Source organism: Mobula birostris, chromosome 13 (assembly GCF_030028105.1).
Source record: "Mobula birostris isolate sMobBir1 chromosome 13, sMobBir1.hap1, whole genome shotgun sequence".
NCBI classification, from domain to species: domain Eukaryota; kingdom Metazoa; phylum Chordata; class Chondrichthyes; order Myliobatiformes; family Myliobatidae; genus Mobula; species Mobula birostris.
The window spans coordinates 66,141,020-66,168,801 of record NC_092382.1 but is presented as its reverse complement, the minus strand read 5'-3'; the positions used below and the strand labels follow the sequence as shown (position 1 = coordinate 66,168,801).

At 44.0% G+C, this 27,782-nt stretch overlaps 1 protein-coding gene across 7 annotated transcripts; it reads left to right on the top strand.

Annotated features, from left to right (window-relative positions):
• Nucleotides 1-27,295, top strand: LOC140206918 (uncharacterized). 7 transcript variants are annotated; one of them, XR_011888426.1, is made up of 6 exons: nt 1-83; nt 456-535; nt 4,701-4,764; nt 7,690-7,857; nt 21,583-21,825; nt 27,217-27,295. XR_011888426.1 is itself a non-coding variant. In XM_072275199.1 (5 exons), exon 5 carries the CDS (start codon nt 21,990-21,992, stop codon nt 22,941-22,943), a length of 954 nt encoding a protein of 317 aa, XP_072131300.1. In that variant the 5' UTR covers nt 1-83; nt 456-535; nt 4,701-4,764; nt 7,694-7,857; nt 21,583-21,989; the 3' UTR covers nt 22,944-23,794. The 7 variants fall into 7 exon arrangements, 6 of the variants coding, with proteins under 6 accessions (XP_072131300.1, XP_072131299.1, XP_072131302.1 ...); XM_072275199.1 differs by lacking the exon at nt 27,217-27,295 and having other exon boundaries at nt 7,694-7,857; nt 21,583-23,794; XM_072275198.1 differs by lacking the exon at nt 27,217-27,295 and having other exon boundaries at nt 21,583-23,794.
• The last annotated feature ends 487 nt before the right edge of the window (nt 27,296-27,782 follow it).

Genomic DNA, 27,782 nt, shown 5'->3' with positions numbered 1-27,782 from the left:
CGGGTGGTGCTGCGGCGAATATCCTGCTGACCGTCGGCCCGGTGCTCAGCACAGTTGTCGCCGGCGGTTCTGCTATCGAGGAGGTGAATATTGGAGTTTGTGTAAATCGGGGGTTTGCTGCAGTTGGAAAGGGCCGGGACCGAGTTCTGCCGGACGGCTGCAGGCTCCGGGCTCTCCGGTCCCGCAGCCCCGGTTTTAGCTTTGCGCCCGAGCCCGGGCTGTGGGATCAGTCAGTTGTGGTTCCCAGGCTGGGAGGGGGTTTGGGGTGAAGGGGATCTGTCTGTGTGTGGGTAGAGGTTACGGGTGGACTGTGGGTGTGGGGTGAGTGGTCGGAAAGATGTGGGGCCCTGGGCCTGAAAGGGGGCGGTTGTTAGAAAGTGGGATGTCCTTTCAGCAGGGGTGCAGTGCTAATTGTTTTAGGTGCCGGAGCTGACAAAATGCTTGCCATTTCCTAGATCCCCTCTCTCACCCAGTTTGTGTATCTGCTGATTTCATGTACTGGACAACCTCCTTGCCCCATTCGAGTAATGAACAGGTAAACAAATTGAGTGTGGTGTGTGTATGTGTATATATATATATATATATATATATATATATCTTATAATGTCAGAATCAGGTTTATTATCACAGTCAATTGACGTGAAATTTGTTGACTTAGCAACAGCAGTTCAATGCGATACATATTCCGACATAGATAATAAATAAATTAAAACATAATAAATAGAAAACTAAATCATTATGCATAATGAATAGATTGTTAAAAATGTGTAAAAACAGAAATGATGTTATTAAAAAGTGAGGTAGTGTCCAAAGCTTTCAAAGTCCATTCAGGAGTCGGATAGCAGAGGGGAAGAAGCTGTTCCTGAATCGCTGAGTGTGTGCCTTCAGGCTTCTGTATCTCCTGACTGATGGTAACAGTGAGAAAAGGGCATGCCCTGGGTGCTGGAGGTCCTTTATAATGGATGCTGCCTTTCTGAGACACCACTCCCTGAAGATGTCCTGGATACTTTGTAGGCTAGTACCCAAGATGGAGCTGACTGGATTTACAACCTTCTGCAGCTTCTCACGGTTCTGTGCAGTAGCCCCTCCATACCAGACAGTGATGCAGCCTGTCCAAATGCTCCCCATGGTGCAACTATAGAGGATTTTGAGCTTGTTTGTTGTCATGTCAAATCGCTTCAAACTCCTAATAAAGTATAGCTGCTGTCTTACCTTCTTTATGACTACGTCAATATGCTGGGACAACCAACAGGAATTCTGCAGATGCTGGAAATTCAAGCAGCACACATCAAAGTTGCTGGTGAATGCAGCAGACCAGGCAGTATCTCTAGGAAGAGGTACAGTCGACGTTTCAGGCCGAGTCCTGATGAAGGGTCTCGGCCTGAAACGTCAACTGTACCTCCTCCTAGAGATGCTGCCTGGCCTGCTGCGTTCACCAGCAACTTCAATATGCTGGGACCAGGTTAGATCCTCAGGGATCTTGATGCCCAGGAATTTAAAGCTACTCACTTTCTCCACTTATGATACCTTTATGATGATTGGTACGTGTTCCCCCGTCTTACTCTTCCTGAAGTCCACAATCAGCGCTTTCGTCTTACTGACATTGAGTGCCAGGTTGTTGCTGTGGCACCATTCCACTAGTTGGCATATCTCACTCCTGTACGCCCCCTCGTCACCACCTGAGATTCGACCAACAATGGTTGTATTGTGGGTAAATTTGTAAATGGTATTTGAGCTGTGCCCAGCCACACAGTCATGTGTATACAGAGAGTAGAGCGGTGGGCTAAGCACACACCCCTGAGGTGCGCCAATGTTGATCGTCAGCGAAGAGGATATGTTATTACCAATCCGCACAGACTATGTTCTTCTTGTTAGGAAGATGAGAATACAATTACAGAGGCCCAGGTTCTGCAACTTCTCAATTAGGATAGTGGGAATGATGGTATAAAATGCGGAGCTGTAGTCGATGAACAGCAGCCTGACATAGGTGCTTGTGTTGTCCAGGTGGTCTAAAACCATGTGAAGAGCCATGGAGATTGCATCTGCCGTTGACCTATTGTAACAACAGGCAAATTGCAGTGGGTTCAGGTCCTTGCTGAGGCGGGAGTTCATTTCAGTCATAACCAACCTCCCAAAGCATTTCATCACTGTCGATGTAAGTGCTACCGGGCAATAGTCCTTAAGGCAGCCCACATTCTTCTTCTTTGGCCCTGGTATAATGGTAAACCAAGATGAAAGAAATATATCAATTCCAGAGCTACACAGAAATATAGTGATAGTTAAAACATTAACAATAGTATAGCCTATCAGTACATTTCAGTGTATAACTGGTACAATAAAACATATAATAATTTAATAATATGACAAAGTATTACTCAGTTGCACTCACTAATTTATCGTAAAATACAATTATCAAGCGAGTAAAGAAAAAGGCACTAATCATGTATTTTACCAATTTAAAAGTAATTACCTACTTACCAAACACCACCAATGAGAAGTTTCACAATAATTTCCACAAAGAGTCGGGCGTAATATGTGTTCGGGGGTCTGAAGCAACTCTTGTCCTGGTATCATCTGCTGATCTGATCTGTGGTACTGCAGCCATGTTGTGACATATGGCTCAGATTTCCACTGAACTAGAGGAGGTCTGTGTAGTTTAACAAACATAAGTGCTGATACATGATCTATGAGAGTCCTTGAGTGTGTTGTTGTTATTATCAAGTTGATGTGACTGAATCCTCTCTCACACTCAGCAGTACTAATAGGAATAACTTGTGAACAGCTCAGTAATGGGCGTAAATCTTGGGGAATGCGGCGTCCACGATCCTCCACATAATCTCTGAAGGCATTTATTACAGAGGAAGAAGAAAGCTTAAATCTCTTACAGAGAGATGATATTGCAGCTTCTCCATCATTCTCCATCAGACAGAAAGTACCGAAGCATCCGGGCTCACACGACAAGACTACGTAACAGCTTCTTCCCCCAAGCCATCAGACTCCTCAATACCCAGAGTCTAGACTGACATTCACATCATTTATTATTATATTGTAATTTGTCCGCTACTGTGCCTATTGTCTTGTTTATAAATTATTGTACTGCCCTGCACTGTTTTTGCACACTTTATGTTGTCCTGTGCAGGGCTGTAGTCTAGTGCAGTTTTTTAATGTTTTTACGTAGTCTAGGGTAGCCTTGTGCAGTCTCACATAGTCTAGTGTAGTTTTGTGTTGTTTTATGTAGCACCAGGGTCCTGGAGAAACATTGTCTCGTTTTTACTGTGTACTGTACCAGCAGTTTATGGTTGAAATGACAAAAAGATACAACTTGCCTTGAAAAAAAAATATTAAGCAGTATTTCAGCAGGCCAGTTATCTTTATCAAGGACACACATTTCATTTGGCTGGGAATTAATACATACTTTGAGGTTTAGAAGTTTGAGAACCTTTCAAAGATGTTGCCGTGAACATAAGGTGCTACAAACTGTTTATAAGACGAGTAAGAAACTGTCGATAATTAATGGAGACAATTTTGTTGTTGCTTGTTAAGGTAATTTCTCCAAATTTCCCCTTTTCAACTGCCTCTTGAGCTTCTAGAGTTCTTGTACCAGGTTGGTCTTTCAGTCCATACAGTGATCTTATGCTCCATTGGGTCAGTTTGTCTGCATAAACAGTCGTAGTAGTGTGTTTCTGTAAACACTCTGACAGTAAACCAAGTTCATGCAACGTGTCATACGTTAGAGCTCAGTCCAATAGAAACTGTCCTGAAGAATCTTTTCAACAGACCTTCATAGGTTTTTCTGTCACTCCCAGATCCTGTTTCATTCTTCATTGCTTTTTCAAAGTGAAAACACAGTGCTTCATAATTTTGTCACACTACTGAAACTGTTCGAAATGAGCTAGCCACACACCTGGTGCCCAGAACACGGCCTATTTTGCAAATTTGTTGTTCTAGTTGAGAGGCACATTCAGACAGTTCCTTTTGATTTAGAGGTGATCTACTGTAAACAGAGTACAATTTATCCATAAATGATTGAAAATGATTTATTCCGTGAACTTCTCTCACTGAATCACCTACTGCAAGTTCTAATCTGTTATTAAGACTACGCCAATTTGTCACATCAGGGTAATGTTCCTTGAGAATTGTAGCAACACCAGATTTGACACCAGGCATTATGTTCTCCCGATCACTAACAAATGCTACAAGGTTCTGTTTCAAGTTAGAGTCATCAAACCCATGGTTCTTGAGACAATTCAGAAGATGCTTAACAATAGTTGCAGCTTTCTGATCAGGCGGTTCAATTAGATCTAAAAGCATAAAATGGGGATCACCTTCCTTATCACGTTTCAAATAAACTATTCGGGCGGTCTTAATGCTCAGGCTTGTTGATTGATCAATGAGAACAGAAAATTTGCCATTTTTTCTGTTTGATATGCTAGCAAATTTTCTTTTTCATATTAATGGCTACTGCTGAAGTCAGAAGTTTACATACACCATAGCCAAATACTCAGTTTTACACAATTCCTGACATTTAATCCAAGAAAACATTCCCAGTCTTATGTCAGTTAGGATCAGTACTTTATTTTAAGAATGTGAAATGTCAGAATAATAGTAGAGAGTGTAAAAGAGGTTTGCCAGGATATTGTCTAGATTAGAGGGCATGAGCTATAGCGAGAGGTTGGACAAACTTGTGTTGTTTTCTCCAGGGCGGCGCAGGCTGGGGTGAGACTGGATGGACGTTTATAACATTACGAGTGGAGTAGACAGATGGTATGTTTTTCCCGGGGGTTGAAATGTCTAACACATTTAAGGTGAGAAGAGATGTGAGCAGCAAGTTTGTTTCTTTCCACATGAATAGTGGGTAGCTGGAGTGCTCTGCCTGGGGTGATGGGAGACCCCACCAGTCACGTGATCCCATTTGCCCCTGGCATTTAACTGCAGATATAACAAGCTCTTCGCGCATGCTCACAGTCTCCGGCTGGGTGGTGCTGAAGTGGATCTAATGTTGGCCGTGAACCCTGAACTGAGGGCCAATTACTCATTTAGTACCCAGTTATCTGGGCTCGTCAAAAATGTGTAGACTTCACTTAATCTGCATTGAACAATCCAAACCAGGAGCCCAGGCTGTCTATTTCCGCAGAATTGAAATGGGAGTCCCGCCAACAGCTCACGTGAGGCTGTTTCCCGCAGATCTGCCCTGCCCTCTGCTTTGTGACACAAGATCATGTGGTGTGTGCTCAAGTCCCCGGATGGGTGGTAATGCTTCCTCCATGTTGTGTTGGGGAAATCTGATGTTGGCCCCTGAGTCCCGTTAACTTCCCCCAACTCGCCTCGCTTCCTGAGGCTCCTCACATTTGTCCTTGAGCTTTATGGCTGTCGTGTCTTCTCCCCGACTGGGGTGGGTGAGGAAGGAGAATGACCCAGGCTGTGGGGATCTTTGATCTCACTGCCTGCTTTACCGAGGGACTGGGAAGTCCAGGGAGGAGAATGGTTTCTGTGATGTGCTGATCTGTATCCAAAGGTCCCTGCAGTTCCTCACAGTCACGAGCAGAGTAGTTACCACGCAATTGCGTGAAGTGTCTGGATCAGAAACTGTCTGTGGTGTGTTGATAAAAATTTGGTGAGGGTCAAAGGGCATATGCCAAAATTCTTATTGTTTATTCTAACTTTGTCATTTTAGGATCTTTTATACAGTAGTATGTGTGATTAATTCAGTATCTGTGTATTGTTGGAGGACAATCAGTGATTGTCCTTGATCCCTTCTCCCACCTGGTTCCATCTGCTCATTCCTGCCCATCTTGTTCAACCTCTGCCCACTTTCCTAACCCCACTTCAGTGATGTATACCAACCATCTGGGCAACCTCGGCCAACCCTGTATCCCACCTCCTCAATGTTATATATCAGCAATCTTTCTTCTAACCTTGTCTTCATTGTGAAGTGTTCATTTACACTTTTGGCCTCACTGAGTTATTTCCAGAATCAGTTTTTGTTAGCTGGAATGCCAGAGGGTCATCAGGTACCAGTTCTGTTGTGTATTGGTGTGGAGGTGCTAGTTGTGAACTGTGACTGGCTGACACACTGTAGCATTTTACTGGCAGCAAAGAGTACTGGGAGAGTTGGTGCTTGGGCTATAATCCTGTGATCTACATTCCAGGCATATGGAACTGTTGGTGTTTTGGTTTTGACTTTGGTTAGTGCTTCTACAGATGGGGCTGGATGGTCGTCCTTCTGCAATGAAGCAGAACTTTCGAGCAGCTGGACATTGGTTGTGGGGAAATCCTGGATTGCACTACCCAGTGTGAGATGTGGGGACGATGTGTGAGACTCTCAGGGTTGGTGAGTGGCAGATTCAGCTGTGTGACTCTGTGAGGTTGGGTCCTGGGATATCACAGTTTTTGATCCAGGTAAAATGGACCCGGGAATCGAGCTGCTTGGGCTTATGAGGTGTTGAGCAAGTATTTCTGTTCTGGGATCAGATGCTTGTTTCTGGAGTTCCTTTGGAAGCACTGACTGCTAATCTGAGGAGAGGATGAGTTCCCATTCCATCCTCACAGGGAGAAGCTGTGAGTAAATGGGCTGTTCCGTGTTTACAACAGTAGAACTGGACCCTTGAGTTTGGTGTTCAAACTGTATTTGGAAATCCCACCCACACCGCCCCCCCTCCACTGTCACTTGTCTGTCACCCGGTGGGGAAATCAAGCAGAATCTGAAATTGCTGGAGGTCTGCACTAAAAAATGAAAATGCTTGAAGTCATTCTGACAAAACGTTATTAACCTGAATTGTAAAGTTTGTTCCTCTCCCCACACCTATTCCTCACCAGCTGTGTGTTTCTGGAAATTCCAGTGTCTTTCTATTACATTCACCCTGGAATGGTTGATATTTCCTGAAATGGACCTGTTTTAATCTGGAAATGGAAATGGCTCGTTTTGTGTTAGTAGAACAGTAAAGAAAGCACAACTTTTCTCTATAAATTATTCTGGTACCGATTTGTTATTCCTGGGAATGTGTTCAGTACCGTTGTTGATAACAAGGTTTATAAGAATAATTTCAGGAATAATCAGCTTTATGTACAGTATTGTTATGAACCAGCAGCAATAGATATGAAAATGAGTCAGGCTTTATAAACAAACAACAAAATTTATTAACCTCTGCTCAAAAACATAGAAAAGTAAACAAACGACGAACATAACTGGAAGTTAGCAGTTATGCGGCAATATCTAACAAACAGTCAAACTTAGAATCAGTTCTCATTGAAGCACAGTCTTAAAGCAGTAAATTCAAAAGTCCAAGTGATTTATACAATCATTAGGGAGAGACTTCCCCGAAACAGCAATTCCTTCGAAGAAATGACAAATCTGTCAACCACAGCAGAGAGATGCCTTGTCAGACAAAATCACAAAGAAATAAAGTGTCTTAAAGAAACTGACCTTTTGGCTGGAGGGTGGTCACTGCACAAACTTTCCCGACCTTGCAGGGGTTTAACTCGAACGTGCATGCCACAGTTTCCCAAAAGAAGATACAAAAAGTTCGATCACTCCCAAATGGCTGAATATTAACTTTACCCAATCCTTTGAGTTCGAATAACACTGGTAATGTCTTCACTCTCCGATACTAGGCTGTGAGGGAACATTAAGCAGAAATTTTTGGTTTCCCTTTTTATTGTTAATGTGCTTCATTATCTTTCATGTTAAAGTTAGACCTGCAGTGAGAGATTTATTGGAAGAAAAACCCCAACTGGAAGCAAACTACGACTGAAGACGAGGGAACAGCAACAAGTGAACCAGCCCGAGGATTGAGAGCATCAACTGGAGAGAACCCATCTGACTCGGAGAATCCAGTGATTCAGTCAGGAGAAAGTTTGGTGAGTCTCATTTACTCAAACACTGGTCCTTTAGACATTGCATACCTGTACAAAGGAAGGTAAGAAATAGTTGGAGTGAGACTGAATGTGCCCAGATGAACCATTTATGCCTCTGTCAGACCCAGTTGCAATCACTCCAGGTCTGGTAATGTGCTGTCAGCAGCCCAGCCCTTTAAAACCACTCCCGTTCCCTCACTGATTACTCAGTTCAAGATCTTGCATCCTCTGAAGTAGATTTTGGTCAGCTCTGAGTGAAAGAGACGGGAGTGTTTATACTGACCATCTTTGAAAAAAGTAATTGTTTGAACTTGCTGCAAACTCTCTACCCATACCCTGTACTCTATCAACCAAATTATTGACGTAGATGACAAGTAGCAACGGGCGTAACCCCAGGGAACAACACTAAGCATGGGACTCGAGTCCAAGAAACAGCCTCTCACCATAACCCTCTGCTTCCTACCAATCATCTGTTTGCAGACCCTGGGGATCTGTGACAAGGTCAATGTTAACAGGAAGTTTTGTCAGTAATTAAGATGAAGAGAACTGTGGCCTCCTGAAGGGCCAGGCGAGCTGAGCTGTCTGACCCAGTGGACCAGATCCACCCTCTTTGACAACTTAATTTACCCCATGCCCATCCACCCAGGTCATGTTGCATCCGATAACCCACAGTGGCCCCACACCCTTCTTACCATTCGCCCCACACCGACACACAGACAGGTCCGCTTCATCCCCATCCACCCTCCCAGCTTGGGGACCCACAACAAAATGATCCTGCAAACCTGACTCAGGTACAAAACTAAAACCAGGGATGCAAGGCTGGAGAGCCCGGAGCCCCCAGCTGTCCGGCTCGGTCCCAGCCCTTTCCCAATGCAATCGGCCCTCGATTTACACAGACCCCGGGATCAGTCCCTTCCTCACCACCACTTAAACAGGAGAAACACCAGCATTAGCTGGGGTTGACATTATATGGCGATTTGCAGTCGGTCCGCACCAGAGTCCTGCGATTGACGGAGCTACAATTCCCATACCAGGCAGTGATGCAGCCAGTCAGGATGCTCTCAATTGTGTCCCTGTAGAAAGTTCTTCGCACTTGGGGGCACATTCCAAACTCCTTCAATCGTCTGAGGTGAAAGTGGCACTGTTGTGCCTTTTTCACAGCACAGCCGGTACAGACCGTGTGAGATCCTCGATGATGTGTATGCCAAGGAACTTAAAGCTGTTCACCCTCTCAATTCCAGATCCATTGATGTCAATAGGGGTTAGCCTGTCTCCATTCCTTCCGTAATCCACAACCAGCTTCTTTGTTCCTGTGACATCGAGGAAGTGGTTGTTTTCTTGACACCAGTCAGATGTTGGTCAAACTTCAAAGTCAGCAATCAAAAGATTGAGCATGGTGCTTCGAATGTGCTGAGCTGTGTATATCAAATGCAGGAAGCCAGATGAGCTCAGTGCATTGAATTATGATATTGTTACCATTACTGGGACTTGGTTGCCCCAACAGTCTGAGGGATTGAGAGAAATAAAGTTACAAAGACTATGCCAGAAACAAAGATTGATATACCAAGTGATTTTAACTTTCCATATATTGGCTGGGACTTCCATACTGTAAAAGGACTAGATGGGGTAGAGTTTGTCAAATGTGCTCTCAACCAGTAGAATTCCCAAAGTAGAAGTGTGCAATAAGCTATCAGGAAATGATCCAGCGCTAGTGACAGAAATTAGTGTATGGGAACACTTTGTATCTAGTGATCATAATACCATGAGATTCCAAATAAATATGGAAAAAGAGAGGTCTGGACCACAGGTTGAGATTCTAACTTGGAGAAAGGTCAATTTTGATGGCATCAGAAAGGATCTGACAAGTGTGAACTGGGACAGGATGTTTCTGGCAAAGGATTACTTGGTAAGTGGGAGTTCTTCAGAAATGAAGTTTCGAGGGTGTAGAGCTTGTATGTGCCCGTCAAACTAAAAGTTGAAAGGTAATTGGTGCAGGGAACCTTTGCTTTCCTGAGATATTGAGGCCCTGGCTATTTTGTTTCTCTGAATGCATCAGGCTGTTGGGTGCAACCAAGGATCATTAGCGACTACAATATCATAATTCCATGCCCTGAGCTCATCTGACATTTCTTTTTCGTTGTCTTCAGTTTGTTTCTGAAAGCGTCCCAATGTTTTTTATTCTAATATTTGCCCTCTCTTTGGTTTCTACGTTGGCTTTGGCTTTTCATTTCAGCCACAGTTGTGTCCTCCTGCCTTTACAATGCTTCCAGTTCTTTGGGATGTATCTATCACTCAGCTCCGGAATTGCTCCCAGAGCAGCAATGGCTGGAGTTTCTGTTGTCATTCCTACCAGTTTCCTTCCAGTCAAGTTTGGCCAGCTTCTCTGTCATAGAAACATGGAGAAGGTCAGTACAGAAACATGCCCACTCTGGACTATCAGAATGGTAATCTATATGAGGAGACAAAATAGATGGGGGAGATTTTAAATAGTATTTTTGCATCTGCATTTACTCAGGGGATGGACACAGAGTCTATAGAAGTGAGGCAAAGCAGCATCAACTTCATGGACCCTGTACAGATTACAGAGGTGGAGGTGTTTGCTGTCTTAAGGAAAATTACCGTGGATAAATCACCAGGGCCTGACAAGTTGTTCCCTGGGACCCTGCGGAAGACAAGTGCAGAAATTGTCAGGGCCCAAGCACAAATATTTAAATCATCCTCAGTGACAGGTGAGGTACTGGAGGATTGGAGGACAGCCAATGTTGTTCCACTGTTCAAGAAAGGCTCTGAAAACAAACTAAGAATTTATACATTGGTGAGCTTGACATCAGTAGGGAGAAAGTTATTGGAACGTATGTGCAGGAACCAGATATACAATTATTTAGATAGATGTGGACTGATTAAGGATAGGTAGCATGGGTTTGTGCATGGTAGGTCATGTCTAACCAAATTTATCGAGCCTCACGAGGATGTTATCAGGAAAGTGGATGAAGGCAAGGCAGTAGATGTTGTCTACATGGACTTTAGCAAGACACTTGACAAAGTCTCATATGGGAGGTTGGTCAAGAAGGTTCAGTCACTCAGATTCAAGATGAGATAGTAAATTGAATGAGACGCTGTCTTTGGGAGAAGCCAGAGTGTGGTAGCAGATGGTTGCCTCTCTGACGGGAGGCCTGTGACTAGTGGTGTGCCACAGAGATCAGTGCTGGATCTGTTGTTGTTTGTCATCTATTTCAGATATCTGGATGATAACATGGTTAACTGGATCAGCAAATTTGTGGATGACACCAATATTTGTGGTGTAGTGGACAGCAAGAAATACTCTCATGGCTTGCAGTGTGATCTGGACCTGCTGAAAAAATGGGTTGCGAAACGGAAAAAGGAATTTAATGCGGACAAGTGTGAAGTGTTGCATGTTGGTAGGAACAAGGTCTTACACAGTGACTGGTAGGGCTCTGAGGAGTGCTGTAGAAGAAAGGGATCTGGGAATTCAGGTCCATAATTCACTGAAAGTGGCGTCAGAGTTCAATCAGGATGGAAATAACGATTTTGGCACATTGGCCTTCACAAATCAAAGTACTGAGTAGAAACATAGAAAATAGGTGCAGGAGTAGGCCATTCGGCCCTTCGAGCCTGCACCGCCATTTATTATGATCATGGCTGATCATCCAACTCAGAACACCGCCTCAGCCTTCCCTCCATACCCCCTGACCCCTGTAGCCACAAGGGCCATATCTAACTCCCTCTTAAATATAGCCAATGAACTGGCCTCAACTGTTTCCTGTGGCAGAGAATTCCACAGATTCACCACTCTCTGTGTGAAGAAGTTTTTCCTAATCTCGGTCCTAAAAGGCTTCCCCTCTATCCTCAAACTGTGACCCCTCGTTCTGGACTTCCCCAAAATCGAGAACAATCTTCCTGCATCTAGCCTGTCCAATCCCTTTAGGATCTTATATGCTTCAATCAGATCCCCCCCTCAATCTTCTAAATTCCAACGAGTACAAGCCCAGTTCATCCAGTCTTTCTTCATATGAAAGTCCTGCCATCCCAGGAATCAATCTGGTGAACCTTCTCTGTACTCCCTCTATGGCAAGGATGTCTTTCCTCAGATTAGGGGACCAAAACTGCACACAATACTCCAGGTGTGGTCTCACCAAGGCCTTGTACAACTGCAGTAGTACCTCCCTGCTCCTGTACTCAAATCCTCTTGCTATAAATGCCAGCATACCATTCGCCTTTTTCACTGCCTGCTGTACCTGCATGCCCACTTTCAATGACTGGTGTGTAATGATACCCAGATCTCGTTGCACCTCCCCTTTTCCTAATCGGCCACCATTCAGATAATAATCTGTTTTCCTATTTTTGCCACCAAAGTGGATAACTTCACATTTATCCACATTAAATTGCATCTGCCATGAATTTGCCCACTCACCCAACCTATGCAAGTCACCCTGCATCCTCTCAGCATTCTCCTCACAGCTAACACTGCCACCCAGCTTCGTGTCATCTGCAAACTTGGAGATGCTGCATTTAATTCCCTCATCCAAGTCATTAATATATATTGTAAACAACTGGGGTCCCAGCACTGAGCCTTGCGGTACCCCACTAGTCACCGCCTGCCATTCTGAAAAGGTCCCGTTTATTCCCACTCTTTGCTTCCTGTCTGCTAACCAACTCTCCACCCACACCAATACCTTACCCCCAATACCATGTGCTTTAAGTTTGCACACAAATCTCCTGTGTGGGACCTTGTCAAAAGCCTTATGAAAATCCAAATATACCACATCCACTGGTTCTCCCCTATCCACTCTACTAGTTACATCCTCAAAAAATTCTATGAGATTCGTCAGACATGATTTTCCTTTCACAAATCCATGCTGACTTTGTCCGATCATTTCACCGCTTTCCAAATGTGCTGTTATCACATCCTTGATAACTGACTCCAGCAGTTTCCCCACCACCGACGTTAGGCTAACCGGTCTATAATTCCCCGGTTTCTCTCTCCCTCCTTTTTTAAAAAGTGGAGTTACATTAGCCACCCTCCAATCCTCAGGAACTAGTCCAGAATCTAACGAGTTTTGAAAAATTATCACTAATGCATCCACTATTTCTTGGGCTACTTCCTTAAGCACCCTGGGATGCAGACCATCTGGCCCTGGGGATTTATCTGCCTTCAATCTCTTCAATTTACCTAACACCACTTCCCTACTAACATGTATTTCGCTCAGTTCCTCCATCTCACTGGACCCTCTGTCCCCTACTATTTCTGGAAGATTATTTATGTCCTCCTTAGTGAAGAGAGAACCAAAGTAATTATTCAATTGGTCTGCCATGTCCTTGCTCCCCATAATCAATTCACCTGTTTCTGTCTGCAGGGGACCTACATTTGTCTTTACCAGTCTTTTCCCTTTTACATATCTATAAAAGCTTTTACAGTCCGTTTTTATGTTCCCTGCCAGTTTTCTCTCATAATCTTTTTTCCCCTTCCTAATTAAGCCCTTTGTCCTCCTCTGCTGCACTCTGAATTTCTCCCAGTCCTCAGGTGAGCCACTTTCTCTGGCTAATTTGTATGCTTCTTCTTTGGAATTGATACTATCCCTAATTTCTCTTGTCAGCCACGGGTGCACTACCTTCCTTGATTTATTCTTTTGCCAAACTGGGATGAACATTTGTTGCAGTTCATCCATGCAACCTTTAAATGCTTGCCATTGCATATCCACCGTCAATCCTTTAAGTGTCATTTGCCAGTCTATCTTAGCTAATTCACGTCTCATACCTTCAAAGTTACCCCTCTTTAAGTTCAGAACCTTTGTTTCTGAATTAACTATGTCACTCTCCATCTTAATGAAGAATTCCACCATATTATGGTCACTCTTACCCAAGGGGCCTCTCACGACAAGATTGCTAATTAACCCTTCCTCATTGCTCAAAACCCAGTCCAGAATAGCCTGCTCTCTGGTTGGTTCCTCGACATGTTGGTTCAAAAAACCATCCCGCATACATTCCAAGAAATCCTCTTCCTCAGCACCTTTACCAATTTGGTTCACCCAATCTACATGTAGATTGAAGTCACCCATTATAACTGCTGTTCCTTTATTGCACACATTTTTAATTTCCTGTTTAATACCATCTCCGACCTCACTACTACTGTTAGGTGGCCTGTACACAACTCCCACTAGCGTCTTCTGCCCTTTAGTGTTACGCAGCTCTACCCATATCGATTCCACATCTTCCCGGCTTATGTCCTTCCTTTCTATTGCGTTAATCTCTTCTTTAACCAGCAACGCCACCCCACCTCCCCTTCCTTCATGTCTATCCCTCCTGAATATTGAATATCCCTGAACGTTGAGCTCCCATCCCTGGTCACCCTGGAGCCATGCCTCTGTGATCCCAACTATATCATAATCATTAATAACAATCTGCACTTTCAATTCATCCACCTTATTACGAATGCTCCTTGCATTGACACACAAAGCCTTCAGGCGCTCTTTTACAACTCTCTTAGCCCTTATACAATTATGCTGAAAAGTAGCCCTTTTTAATGCTTGCCCTGGATTTGTAGGCCTGCCACTTTTACTTTTCTCCTTAGTACTTTTTGTTTCTACCCTCACTTTACACCCCTCTGCCTCTCTGCACTGGTTCCCATCCCCCTGTTGTGAACTAACCTCCTCACGCCTAGCCTCTTTAATTTGATTCCCACCCCCCAACCATTCTAGTACAGGAGATGGATGTCATATTGACATTGTACAAGATATTGGTGAGGCCTGATTTGGAGTATTGTGTACAGTTTTAGTCACCAACCTACAGGAAAGATGTAAAAGAAGTGGAAAGAGTTCAGAGAAAATTCACGAGGATGTTGTCACGTCTGGAGGAATTGGGTTATAAGGAAAGAATGAACGGGTCAGGACTATATTCCATAAGACCATAAGACAAAGGAGCAGAAGTTGGCCATTCGGCCCATCAAGTCTGCTCTTCCATTTTATCATGAGCTGATCCATTCTTCCATTTAGTTCTACTCCCCCACCTTCTCACCATAACCTTTGATGCCCTGGCTACTCAGATACCTATCAATCTCTGCCTTAAATACACCCAATGACTTGGCCTCCACTGCTGCCCGTGGCAACAAATTGCATAGATTCACCACCCTCTGACTAAAAAAATTTCTTTGCATTTCTGTTCTGAATGAGCGCCCTTCAATCCTTAAGTCATGCCCTCTCGTACTAGACTCCCCCATCATGGGAAACAACTTTGCCACATCCACTCTGTCCATGCCTTTCAACATTCAAAATGTTTCTATGAGGTCTCCCCTCATTCTTCTAAACTCCTAGGAATACAGTCCAAGAGCGGACAAACGTTCCTCATATGTTAACCCTCTCATTCCCGGAATCATTCTAGTGAATCTTCTCTGTACACTCTCCAACGTCAGCACATTCCTTCTTAAATAAGGAGACCAAAACTGCCCACAGTACTCCAAGTGAGGTCTCACCAGCGCCTTATAGAGCCTCAACATCACATCCCTGCTCCTATACTCTATTCCTCTAGAAATGAATGCCAACATTGCATTCACCTTCTTCACCACCGACTCAACCTGGAGGTTAACTTTAAGGGAATCTTGTACAAGGACTCCCAAGTCCCGTTGCATCTCAGAACTTTGAATTCTTTCCCCATTTAAATAATAGTCTGCCCGTTTATTTTTTCTGCCAAAGTGCATAACCATACACTTTCCAACATTGTACTTCATTTGCCACTTCTCTACCCATTCTTCCAATCTATCCAAGTCTCTCTGCAGACTCTCCGTTTCCTCAGCACTACCGGCCCCTCCACCTATCTTCGTATCGTCAGCAAACTTAGCCACAAAGCCGTCTGTTTCATAATCCAAATCGTTGATGTACAATGTAAAAAGAAGCGGTCCCAACACGGACCCCTGTGGAACAACACTGGTTACTGGCAGCCAACCAGAATAGGATCCCTTTATTCCCACACTCTGTTTCCTGCCAATCAGCCAACGCTCTATCCACGTATGTAACTTTCCTGTAATTCTATGGGCTCTTATCTTGTTAAGTAGACTCTTGTGTGGCACCTTGTCAAAGGCCTTCTGAAAATCCAAATATACAAAATCCACTGCATCTCCATTGTCCAGCCTACTGGTAATTTCCTCAAAAAATTGTAAAAGGTGTGTCAGGCAGGATTTTCCTTTAAGGAATCCATGCTGAGTTCTGCCTATCTTGTCATATGCCTCCAGGTGCTCTGTAACCTCATCCTTGACAATCGACTCCAACAACTTCCCAACCACCGATGTCAAGCGAGCAGGTCTATAATTTCCTTTTTGCTTTCTTGCCCCCTTCTTAAATAGCGGAGTGACATTGCAATCTTTCAGTCCTCCGGAGCCATTCCAGAATCTATCGACTTTTGAAAGATCATCGCTAATGCCTCCGCAATCTCCACAGCTAAACAAAGGTTCTGAACCTAAAGAAGGGTAACTTTGAAGGTATGAGACGTGAATTAGCTAAGATAGACTGGCAACTGACACTTAAAGGATTGACGGTGGATATGCAATGGCAAGCATTTAAAGATAGCATGGATGAACTACAACAATTGTTCATCCCAGTTTGGCAAAAGAATAAATCAAGGAAGGTAGTGCACCCGTGGCTGACAAGAGAAATTAGGGATAGTATCAATTCCAAAGAAGAAGCATACAAATTAGCCAGAAAAAGTGGCTCACCTGAGGACTGGGAGAAATTCAGAGTTCAGCAGAGGAGGACAAAGGGCTTAATTAGGAAGGGGAAAAAAGGTTATGAGAGAAAACTGGCAGGGAACATAAAAAATCACTGCAAAAGCTTTTATAGATATGTGAAAAGAAAAAGATTGGTTAAGACAAATGTAGGTCCCCTACAGACAGAAACAGGTGAATTGATTATGGGGAGCAAGGACATGGCAGACCAATTGAATAATTACTTTGGTTCTGTCTTCACTAAGAAGGACATAAATAATCTTCCAGAAATAGTAGGGGACAGAGGGTCCAGTGAGATGGAGGAACTGAGCGAAATACATGTTAGTAGGGAAGTGGTGTTAGGTAAATTGAAGGGATTAAAGGCAGATAAATCCCCAGGGCCAGATGGTCTGCATCCCAGAGTGCTTAAGGAAGTAGCCTAAGAAATAGTGGATGCATTAGTGATAATTTTTCAAAACGCTTTAGATTCTGGACTAGTTCCTGAGGATTGGAGGGTGGCTAATGTAACCCCATTTTTTAAAAAAGGAGGGAGAGAGAAACCAGGGAATTATAGACCAGTTAGCCTAACATCAGTGATGGGGAAACTGCTAGAGTCAGTTATCAAAGATGTGATAACAGCACATTTGGAAAGCGGTGAAATCATCGGACAAAGTCAGCATGGATTTGTGAAAGGAAAATCATGTCTGACGAATCTCATAGAATTTTTTGAGGATGTAACTAGTAGAATGGATAGGGGAGAACCAGTGGATGTGGTATATTTGGATTTTCAAAAGGCTTTTGACAAGGTCCCACACAGGAGATTAGTGTGCAAACTTAAAGCACACGGTATTGGGGGTAAGGTATTGATGTGGATAGAGAATTGGTTGGCAGACAGGAAGCAAAGAGTGAGAATAAACGGGACCATTTCAGAATGGCAGGCAGTGACTAGTGGGGTACCGCAAGGCTCAGTGCTGGGACCCCAGTTGTTTACAATATATATTAATGACTTGGATGAGGGAATTAAATGCAGCATCTCCAAGTTTGTGGATGACATGAAGCTGGGCGGTGTTAGCTGTGAGGAGGATGTTAAGAGGATGCAGGGTGACTTGGATAGGTTAGGTGAGTGGGCAAATTCATGGCAGATGCAATTTAATGTGGATAAATGTGAAGTTATCCACTTTGGTGGCAAAAACAGGAAGACAGATTATTATCTGAATGGTAGCCGATTAGGAAAAGGGGAGGTGCAACGAGACCTGGGTGTCATTATATACCAGTCATTGAAAGTGGGCATGCAGGTACAGCAGGCGGTGAAAAAGGCAAATGGTATGCTGGCATTCATAGCAAGAGGATTCAAGTACAGGAGCAGGGAGGTACTACTGCAGTTGTACAAGGCCTTGGTGAGACCACACCTGGAGTATTGTGTGCAGTTTTGGTCCCCTAATCTGAGGAAAGACATCCTTGCCATAGAGGGAGTACAGAGAAGGTTCACCAGATTGATTCCTGGGATGGCAGGACTTTCATATGAAGAAAGACTGGATGAACTAGGCTTATACTCGTTGGAATTTAGAAGATTGAGGGGGGATCTGATTGAAGCATATAAAATCCTGAAGGGATTGGACAGGCGAGATGCAGGAAGATTGTTCCCGATGTTGGGGAAGTCCAGAACGAGGGGTCACAGTTTGAGGATAAAGGGGAAGCCTTTTAGGACAGAGATTAGGAAAAACTTCTTCACACAGGGAGTGGTGAATCTGTGGAATTCTCTGCCACAGGAAAGAGTTGAGGCCAGTTCATTGGCTATATTTAAGAGAGAGTTAGATATAGCCCTTGTGGCTAAAGGGATCAGTGGCTATGGAGGGAAGGCTGGTACAGGGTTCTGAGTTGGATGATCAGCCATGATCATACTGAATGGCGGTGCAGGCTCGAAGGGCCGAATGGCCTACTCCTGCACCTATTTTCTATGTTTCTACTTCCTTCAGAACACGAGGGTGCATTCCATCTGGTCTGGGAGATTTATCTACCTTTAGACTATTCAGCTTCCTGAGTACTTTCTCTGTCGTAATTGAGACTGCGCACACTTCTCTTCCCTGCCACCCTTGAGTGTCCGGTATAATGCTGATGTCTTCCTCAGTGAAGACAGATGCAAAATACTCGTTCAGTTCCTCTGCCATCTCCTTATCTCCCATTACAATTTCTCCAGCATTATTTTCTATCGGTCCAAAATGTACTCTCACCTATCTTTTACTCTTTATATACTTAAAAAAGCTTTTAATATCCTCTTTGATATTATTTGCTAGCTTCCTTTCATAGTTAATCTTTTCCCTCTTAATGACCTTCTTGGTTTCCTTTTGTAAGGTTTTAAAATCTTCCCAATCCTTTGTCTTCCCACTAATTTTTGCTTCCTTGTATGCCCTCTCCTTTGCTTTAACTTTGGCTTTGACTTCTCTTGACAACCATAGTTGCATCCTTTTACCAGTCGAAAATTTCTTCTTTTTTGGAACATACCTGTCTTGCACCTTCCTCACTTCTCACATTAACTCCAGCCACTGCTGCTCTGCTGTCTTTCCCGCCAATGTCCCTTTCCAGTCAACTTTGGCCAGTTCCTCTCTCATGTCACTGTAATTTCCTTTACTCCACTGAAATACCGACACATCAGATTTTGGCTTCTCTTTTTCAAATTTCACAGTGAACTCAATCATGTTATGATCACTGTCTCCTAAGGGTTCCTTCACCTCAATCTCTCTAATCACCTTCGGTTCATTACACAATACCCAATCCAGTACAGCCGATCCCCTAGTGGGCTGAACAACAAGCTGTTCTAAAAAGCCATCTCGCAGACATTGTACAAATTCTCTCTCTTGAGATCCAGTGCTGACCTGATTTTCCCAATCCACTCGCATGTTAAAATCCCCCACAATTATCATAACACTGCCCTTCTGACAAGCCTTTTCTATTTCCAGTTGTAATTTGTAGTCCACATCCCTGCAGCTGTTTGGAGGCCTATAAATAACTGCCATCAGGGTCCTTTTACCCCTGCGATTTCTTAGCTCAACCCATAAAGACTCTGCACCTTCCGATCCTATATCACCTCTCTCTAATGATTTAATATCATTTCTTACCAATAAAGCCACGCCTCCCCCTTTGCCTACCTTCCTATCCTTCCGATACACCGTGTATCCTTGGACGTTCAGCTCCCAGAGACATGCATCCTTTAGCCACGTCTCAGTGATGGCCACAATATCATACCTGCCAATCTGTACCTGTACGACAAGATCATCCACCTTGTTCCTTATGCTGCGTGCATTTAAGTACAACACCTTAAGACCAGTATTTGATACTTTTTGCTTTGATTTCACTGCAACTTTATTGCACTGCAACTCATCCCAATGGCTACAAATTTGCTCCATCACCTGCCTGTCTTTCCTGACATCTTTACTGTTCACTATCTTAGATTTATTTCTGTTTTCCCCTTCCTCCGCTCTGTTATTCCGGTTCCCACCCCCCTGCCAAATTAGTTTAAACCCTCCCTGACAGCTCTGTTAAACTTTCCCACCAGGATATTGGTCCCCTTCGGGTTCAGGTGTAACCTGTCCTTTTTGAACAGGTCATACTTCCCCCAGAAGAGATCCCAGTGATCCAAGAATCTGAAGCCCTGCCCCCTGCACCAGTCTCTCAGCCACAAATTCATCTGCCTGATCCTACTATTCTTGCCCTCGCTTGCTCGTGGCACAGGTAGCAATCCCGAGATTACTACCCTGAAGGTCCTGCTTCTCAGCTTCCTTCCTAACTCCTGGAAATCTCTCTTCAGGACCTCCTCCTTTGTCCTATCTATGTCATTGGTACCAACATGTACCAAGACTACTGGCTGCTCACCCTCCCCCTTCAGAATATTCAGGACCCAATCCGAGACATCCCGTACCCTGGCACCTGGGACGCAACGCACCATGCGGGTATCTCTATCAGGCTCACAGAATCTCCTGTCTGTTCCCCTGACTATGGAATCCCCTACGACTACTGCATTTCTCTTCTCCCTCCTTCTCTCCTGCACAACAGCGCCAAGCTCAGTGCCAGAGACCCCGGTCACCATGGGCGTCCCCTGTCAGGTCATCCCCCTCAAAAGCATCCAGAACAAGATGTTTGTTGCTGATATTTGTTCCTTGGAATATAAATGATTGAGGGGAGGTTTGATGGAGGTGTACCAAAATTATGAGGATTATAGATGGGGTAAATGCAAGCTGGCTTTTTCCACTGAGATTGGATGAGACTACAACCAGAGGCCATGGATTAAGTGTGAAAGGTGAAATTTTAAGGGGAACATGATGGGAAACTTCTTCACACAGACGAACATCCGCATGTGGAATGAACAGCCCGTACAATTGGTGAATGCAAGCTCAATTTCATCATTTAAGAGGTTTATGTAGGTACCTGGATGGTAGGGATATGTGAGTAGAAAGTTTAAATAGTTCAGCACAAACTTGATAGGCCGAAGGGTCTCTTTCTGTGTTGGACTTTTCTATGACTGTGACAAGAACCTAAAATAATACTAATATTCACTCTAATTCCTTTTAACAGCTGTGCAGACCAACCATACATCTGAGTCGGAGTCATTTACATGGTGTTAAAACTGTGGCACTTTAAATTAACAGAACATAAAAGAAAATCCCAGCTGTACGTCAACAAAGGCTATTTGTGTGAGAGTGTTTCAGTTACTGTGGGGCCAGGCACCCATGCAGCTCAGTGGGAACAGGGAATAATACCAATGGAGAGAGTCAAACTGAGCCAGGTCACAGACTGGAGATGGCAGAAATGCCCCATTCTCATAGAGACAGAAAGAGCATCAGAGAATTTGATGGTCATTCCATATACCAGCACTGTGCCCAGTTAGAAGATGATTTCTCTCTCCAAATTGGGTTGAAATTCACTGTAACAGTGTGATGCCAGATCACACCTTGACAACTCAAGTGATCTCATCTGAAATGTTGTCCTTCACCTATTGATGGATTTTGTAAATCTTTTTACAGGTTAAAAACGACGAGGAATTTGTCTACGGGAATCTTGAACACAACACGCCAGTTTTGCTGTCTCTGTCCAGATATTTAAGAAGTGGAGCAAGGGATTCACTCGATCATCCTTCCTGCTCAGACTGTGGGGAGGGATTCACTTGATCATCTGACCAACTGGCACGCCCGTCATTTTACACAGGGGTGAACCCATTCATCTGCTCAGACAGCAGGAATGGATTCACTCGGTCATCTCAACTGAAGGTACATCAGCAATTTCACACTGGGCAAGGCCATTCACCTGTTCTGTGGGTGAGAAGGGATTCAATCGGTCTTCCCACCTGTGGATGCACCAGTCAGTTCACACTGGGCAGAGGCGGGTCATCTGCTGAATTTGTGGGGAAGGATTCACTTGGTTATCTGACCTAATGGCTCACCAGCGAGTTCACACTGGGGATCGGCTGTTCACCTGCGCGGACTGTGGGAAGGGATTCACTTACTCTTCTAAACTGAAGGTACATCAGCGAGTTCACACTGGAGAGAGGCCATTCACCTGCTCAGACTGTGGGAAGGGATTCAGTTCGTCATCTCAACTGAAGGTACATCAGCGAGTTCATACTGGGGAGAGGCCGTTCACCTGCTCAGACTGTGGGAAGGGATTCAGTTCGTCATCTCAACTGAAGGTACATCAGCGAGTTCACACCGGGGAGTGGCCGTTCACCTGCTCAGACTGTGGGAAGGGATTCATTTCAGCACCTAAACTGAAGGTACATCAGAGAGTTCACACAGGGGAGAAGCCGTTCACCTGCTCAGACTGTGGAAAGGGATTCACACGGTCATCTAAATTGAAGGTACATCAGCACGTTCACACTGGGGAGAGGCCGTTCACTTGCTCAGTCTGTGCGAAGACATTCACTTTGTCACCTCACCTACTGAGACACCAGTTAGTTCATACCGGGGCATGGCCATTCACCTGCTCAGTCTGTGGGAAAGGATTCACTGAATTATCCTCCCTACAGAGACACCAGTCAGTTCACACTGGGAAGTGGCAGTTCACCTGCTCAGTCTGTGGCAAGGGATTCAATCGGTCATCTCACCTCGTGACACACCAGTCAACCCACACAGGGGAATGGCCATTCACCTGCTCAGACTGTGGGAAGGGATTCATTTTGTCATCTCAACTGAAGATACATCAGCGATTTCATACTGGGGAGAGGCCGTTCACCTGCTCAGACTGTGGGAAGGGATTTACTATGTCATCTCATCTGAAGGTACATCAGCAAGTTCACACTGGGGAGAGGCCGTTCACCTGCTCAGTATGTGGGAAGGGATTCACTCGGTCATGTCAACTACAGAGACATCAGCGAGTTCACACTGGATAGAGGCCGATCTCCTGCTCAGACTTTGGGAGGAGATTCTCCTAGCCAAATCAACCAAATGTGTATCATTGAGTTCACACTGGGGAGAGGCCGTTCACCTGCTCTGACTGTGGGAAGCGATTCACTTAGTCATCTAACCTTATATAACCCCCGCTTCGGCTAGCTGCTTAATATAGGGGCTGATAGTCCCTCAGCCTGGCCAAACTTAAGAAATCTTGTTTTGGTGGATGCTGTGTGATGTGTTCCCTGTTACAAATCAGTACTCCAAAATAACAAACAGTAAACAATATGTGATTAAGTGATTGAGCTTTATAATTCTTACTTTGACTATGTGGTTAGTGAAGTAAACAAAAAAAGATAAAAGGGCCCACTCTCTCCATTCGTGTCTTCTCATCTCTCCCTGACAAAAGACCATGAAAATCTCTCTTCCAGACTCACAAGAAAGAACACTTCTGTCATTGGATAACCCTGTACTCCAAAACCCTGTTATCTCTAGTTGTAACCTAAACATTGCTGCTACAGAGAAACCATTACCTCAGCAGTGAAACGTTACAGAGAGATCGTTACATTAGCTGTGAAACCTTACAGCTTGTGACGCACTACCGGGTTCACACTGGGGAGAAAGTTTCAATAAGCTGCATGCTGGATATTTGTCCATCACCGTTGCTGATTGCAATTTCGAGAGTGACTGTCGGTGCTGAACTCTGCAATTATTGCTGCTGCTCACCACACCCAGTTCTGCACCCTGGTCACTGGGCATGGGAGGAGTTTCTTCTGCAGCCTATTCACCTTTAATGGGACTGGAGTTTAATATTCTGGATAAGAGACAAATAAATCAGTTCTATTTTAAGCTCTGTCTATGGTACTTAGTGAATTTATAACACAACTAGTGTACAGTAGAGAGTCAACTCAGGCCGGCTGGACCCTGCCAGTGATTCAGTTCCACAACAGTCCTTTTCAATCCTCCCCTATTGTTCATCTCTCACTCTCCCTGTGGTGATGAGTTCAAAACAGTCACCACTCTGTGGGTGAAGAGGATTCCGTTGAACTTTCTGCAGACTGAAGAAGTCGAGGAGAAGGGAATCAGCAGCGGGGCGTGGCAACGAATGACAGAGTAGCAACATTTGGAAACTGATTGACAGAGAAAATCTTTCGGTTGTCTGACTGATGACACAAACAATACTTGTGGTGAGGTGCTCCACTGGTCGAGGAGTATGTGTGTTGGGAATGGTTTTATTTATTGAGGGAGTTGTTCCTGCTTGTTTATCCTGTAATATTATATCCAGATGGTTATTATGGATTATCCTATCTGTAATAATGTATTGATTATCAAATAATTTGTAAGATTTTGACTATAAAACTGGATCAGGCTTGAATTTATGGTGCCTTTATGAAGTGATGGAGGGCATTCATGAGTTTGAATTTTAAAGCAAGATTTTGGTGAATGATATTTGCCACTTGATTGTACCTTTGTAAGTTATCACATTGAGTTAAACTGCTGCAGGATTCTGAAATGTGTTGGATTGTTTCTGGTTTTTCTTGGTATTTTCTGCACTTACTGCCTTGTTTGTTTCTACTTCATTTACTTTTGTTTTTTTTTTCCTTTTGTTAACCATCCTGTCCTGTACAGGTGTACCCCACTTTTCAAACGTTCACTTTATGAAACCTCACTGTTACAAAAGACCTACATTAGCTCCCTGTTTTCGCTAACAGACGGTGTTTTCACTGTTACAGAAAAATCAGTGCACGAAAAAATCAGCGAGCCATAAAAGGCAGCGTGCGCCCCGAGCGGCCGCTCTCCCTCCGGATTCGGAACGGCATTCTCGCTGGCATTGCTTAAATACGTTGCATTGAGCAGCCGTTAGCGAGATGAGTTCTAAGGTATTGGAAAAGCCTGAAAGAGCTCATAAGGGTGTTACACTTAGGTAAAATTAGACATAATTAAGCGTTTTGATCATGGTGAACGAAGTAAGGACAACATGAGTTTGGCTTGTGGAAGCTGACGAAGATGATGTTGAAGAGGTTTTGGCATCCCATGACCAAGAACTGATAGATGAAGAGCTGATGCAATTGGAAGAGGGAAGGATCACAATCAAAACCGAATTCATTAGTGAAATAAACGTGAAGCAACTGCGTGAGATTTTTGCTGCAATGATAAAGTACGACTTTAATTTTGAAAGGGTACGTCGGTTTAGGGGATATTTGCAGGATGATTTGAGTGCTTACAAAGAACTGTATGATCTAAAAAGGTGCGAGGCTCAGCAGCCAAGCAAGCCTTCCACATCAGCCACAGCAGACAACGAACCTCGACCTTCGACATCGAGGTGGGCAGGCATAGGAGAAGATGAGCTGCCTGCCTGATGGAAACAGACGACACCCCAGTGTCCCACCACCCCAACCCCCAGACCGTGGATAGATAGTGATTCGCGGAGAATGCAGCGGTAGCCGGGAGGCACACAGCACACCTTTAAGAAAAAAGCTGAAATAAACATGCTAATTAATTAGGTGCCACCCGACACATAATTGTTGACCCAGATCAGAGGCGATGCAATCGGCACTGATCTGGGCCGACAATTACGTGTCGGGCGGCACCTAATTAATTTGCATGTTTATTTCGGCTTTTTTTCTTAAAGATGTGCTAGATGCCTCCTGGCTACTGCTGCATTCTTCGCGGCAATATATCGGTCAGCGGCCCGGAGTGTGGGGGCCACTGCACCATCCCAACCTGCGACGACTCAGCCTAACACAGCACCATCAGTGTGCTCGGCGCTGTCCCGATTCTGATGAGTGATACTAAACTGTACAGACATTATTTCTACTTTATATCGGCTGTGTATTTTTGGTGTTATTTGGTATGATTTGGCAGCTTCATAGTTTACAGGTTACTGGAGAGAGTGTTCTTGCCAACAGCACTTGCATGAGATTTTCTCCCGAGAGCGCTTGTGTGAGATTTTCACTACGGAGAACAGTGCTGGCAATGATTGTGGAAAAGTATTTCTACTTTATACAGGCTGTGTTTTTATCATATCATTCCTGCTTTTACTATATGTTACTGTTATTTTAGGTTTTATGTGTTATTTGGCATGATTTGGTAGGTGGTTTTTGGGTCTGCAAACGCTCACAAAATTTTCCCATATAAATAAATGGTAATGGCTTCTTCGCTTTACGACATTTCGGCTTACAAACCGTTCCATAGGAATGCTGTACCTTCGGATGGCAGGGGAAACCTATATTTTTGCTAGGAACCCCTCTGTTTCTGGGAAGAGGTCTCCAACTCTCAGTCAGGTGCTCGATGCTTCCTTGTCACCATCTCATCTGCTCAGATCATTGGGATGTCTCCCATGGAGGGTCATACTTATTCCACTGGTTAATGTTTTCTTCCATAGTGATGATTCATTTTTCTGAGTTGGCCTCTCATTTAAATTTTCTAGCCTGTCTTTCTTATCACAACTGCTTATCAGATACTTTCATGCTTCTTGAAAGAACAAGCTGGTAGTGGGGTTGTGTGGCTCTGTTGGTAAAATATTAAATAAAATCATTAGAAAGAGGTGCCATAGGGTTGGTAGGTCTAGAACCTGTGGGTAGAATTAAGGAACAGCAAATGTAAAAAAAATCTGTGGTGGGAATTGTATAGAGACCTCCAAACAGTAGTGAGTATGTGATCCACACATTACAATGGGAGATAGAAAATGCATGCTAAAGGGGCAATGTTACAATAGTCATGGGGGATTGTCATGCAAGTGATTAGGAAAATTAGGATGGTGTTGGTCTCAAGAGGAGAAATTCCTAGAATGCCTACAAGGTGCTTTTTTACAGCAGCTCGTGGTTGAGACCACTTGGGGATCAGCTATTCTGGATTGGGTGTTGTAATGAACCAGAATTAATTAGGTCACTGAACTTCAAAGAACCCTTCAGGGCAAGTGATCTTAATATGATCAAATTCACCCTGACATTAGAGAAGGAGAAGGTAAAGTCAGATGTGGAATAAAGAGAATTAGAGAGGCATGAGAGATAAATTGGTCGAAATTGATTTGGAAAGAACATGGGCAGGGATGAAAACAGAGCAGCAATGGCAGGAATTTCTGGAAGCAATTCAGAAGGCACAGGATATATACAGTGGCATGCAAATGTTTGGGCACCCCTGGTTAAAATTTCTGTTACTGTGAATAGCTAAGTGAGTAAAAGATGACCTGATTTCCAAAAGGCATAAAGTTAAACATGGCACATTTCTTTAATATTTTAAGCAACGTTACATTTTTATTTCCATCTTTTACAGTTTCAAAATAATGAAAAAGGAAAGGGGCCCGAAGTGAAAGTTTGGACAACCTGCATGGTCAGTACTTAGTAACACCCCCTTTGGCAAGTATCACAGCTTGTAAACACTTTCTGTTGCCAGCTAAGAGTTTTTCAATTCTTGCTTGGGTAATTCTGGGTTCAGTAGTTAGCAGCAAAACACTGACTGTTGAAATTACAGATCAGAATGTTATTAGAGTTACAGACCCCAGCAGCACTGAAACAGGCCCTTCGGCCCTTCTAGTCAATGCTGACCTGTTTTTGTTTTTACTGCCTATTTCCAACTACCTGCACCATAGCCTCCATACACCTCCCATCCATGTCATCACTCAAATTTCTCTTTAGTGTCTCAATTGGACCCACATCCATCACTTCCACTGGCAGCTTATTCCACACTCCCACCAACCTCTGAGTGAAGAATTCCCCTTCAAACTCCTCTAAAAGAATTCACTTTCACCCTGAATTTATGTCCAATGTGGGGGTGGAGAGGGAAGACAGTAAGGGGAGGAGGTGGTCGAGTGCGGAGAGGGAAACACAGCGGAGAGTTTA

Bases quoted from the DNA above. Each gene is read 5' to 3' on its own strand.
- LOC140206918 (XM_072275202.1), top strand. From the start codon at position 21,990: ATGGCTCACCAGCGAGTTCACACTGGGGATCGGCTGTTCACCTGCGCG.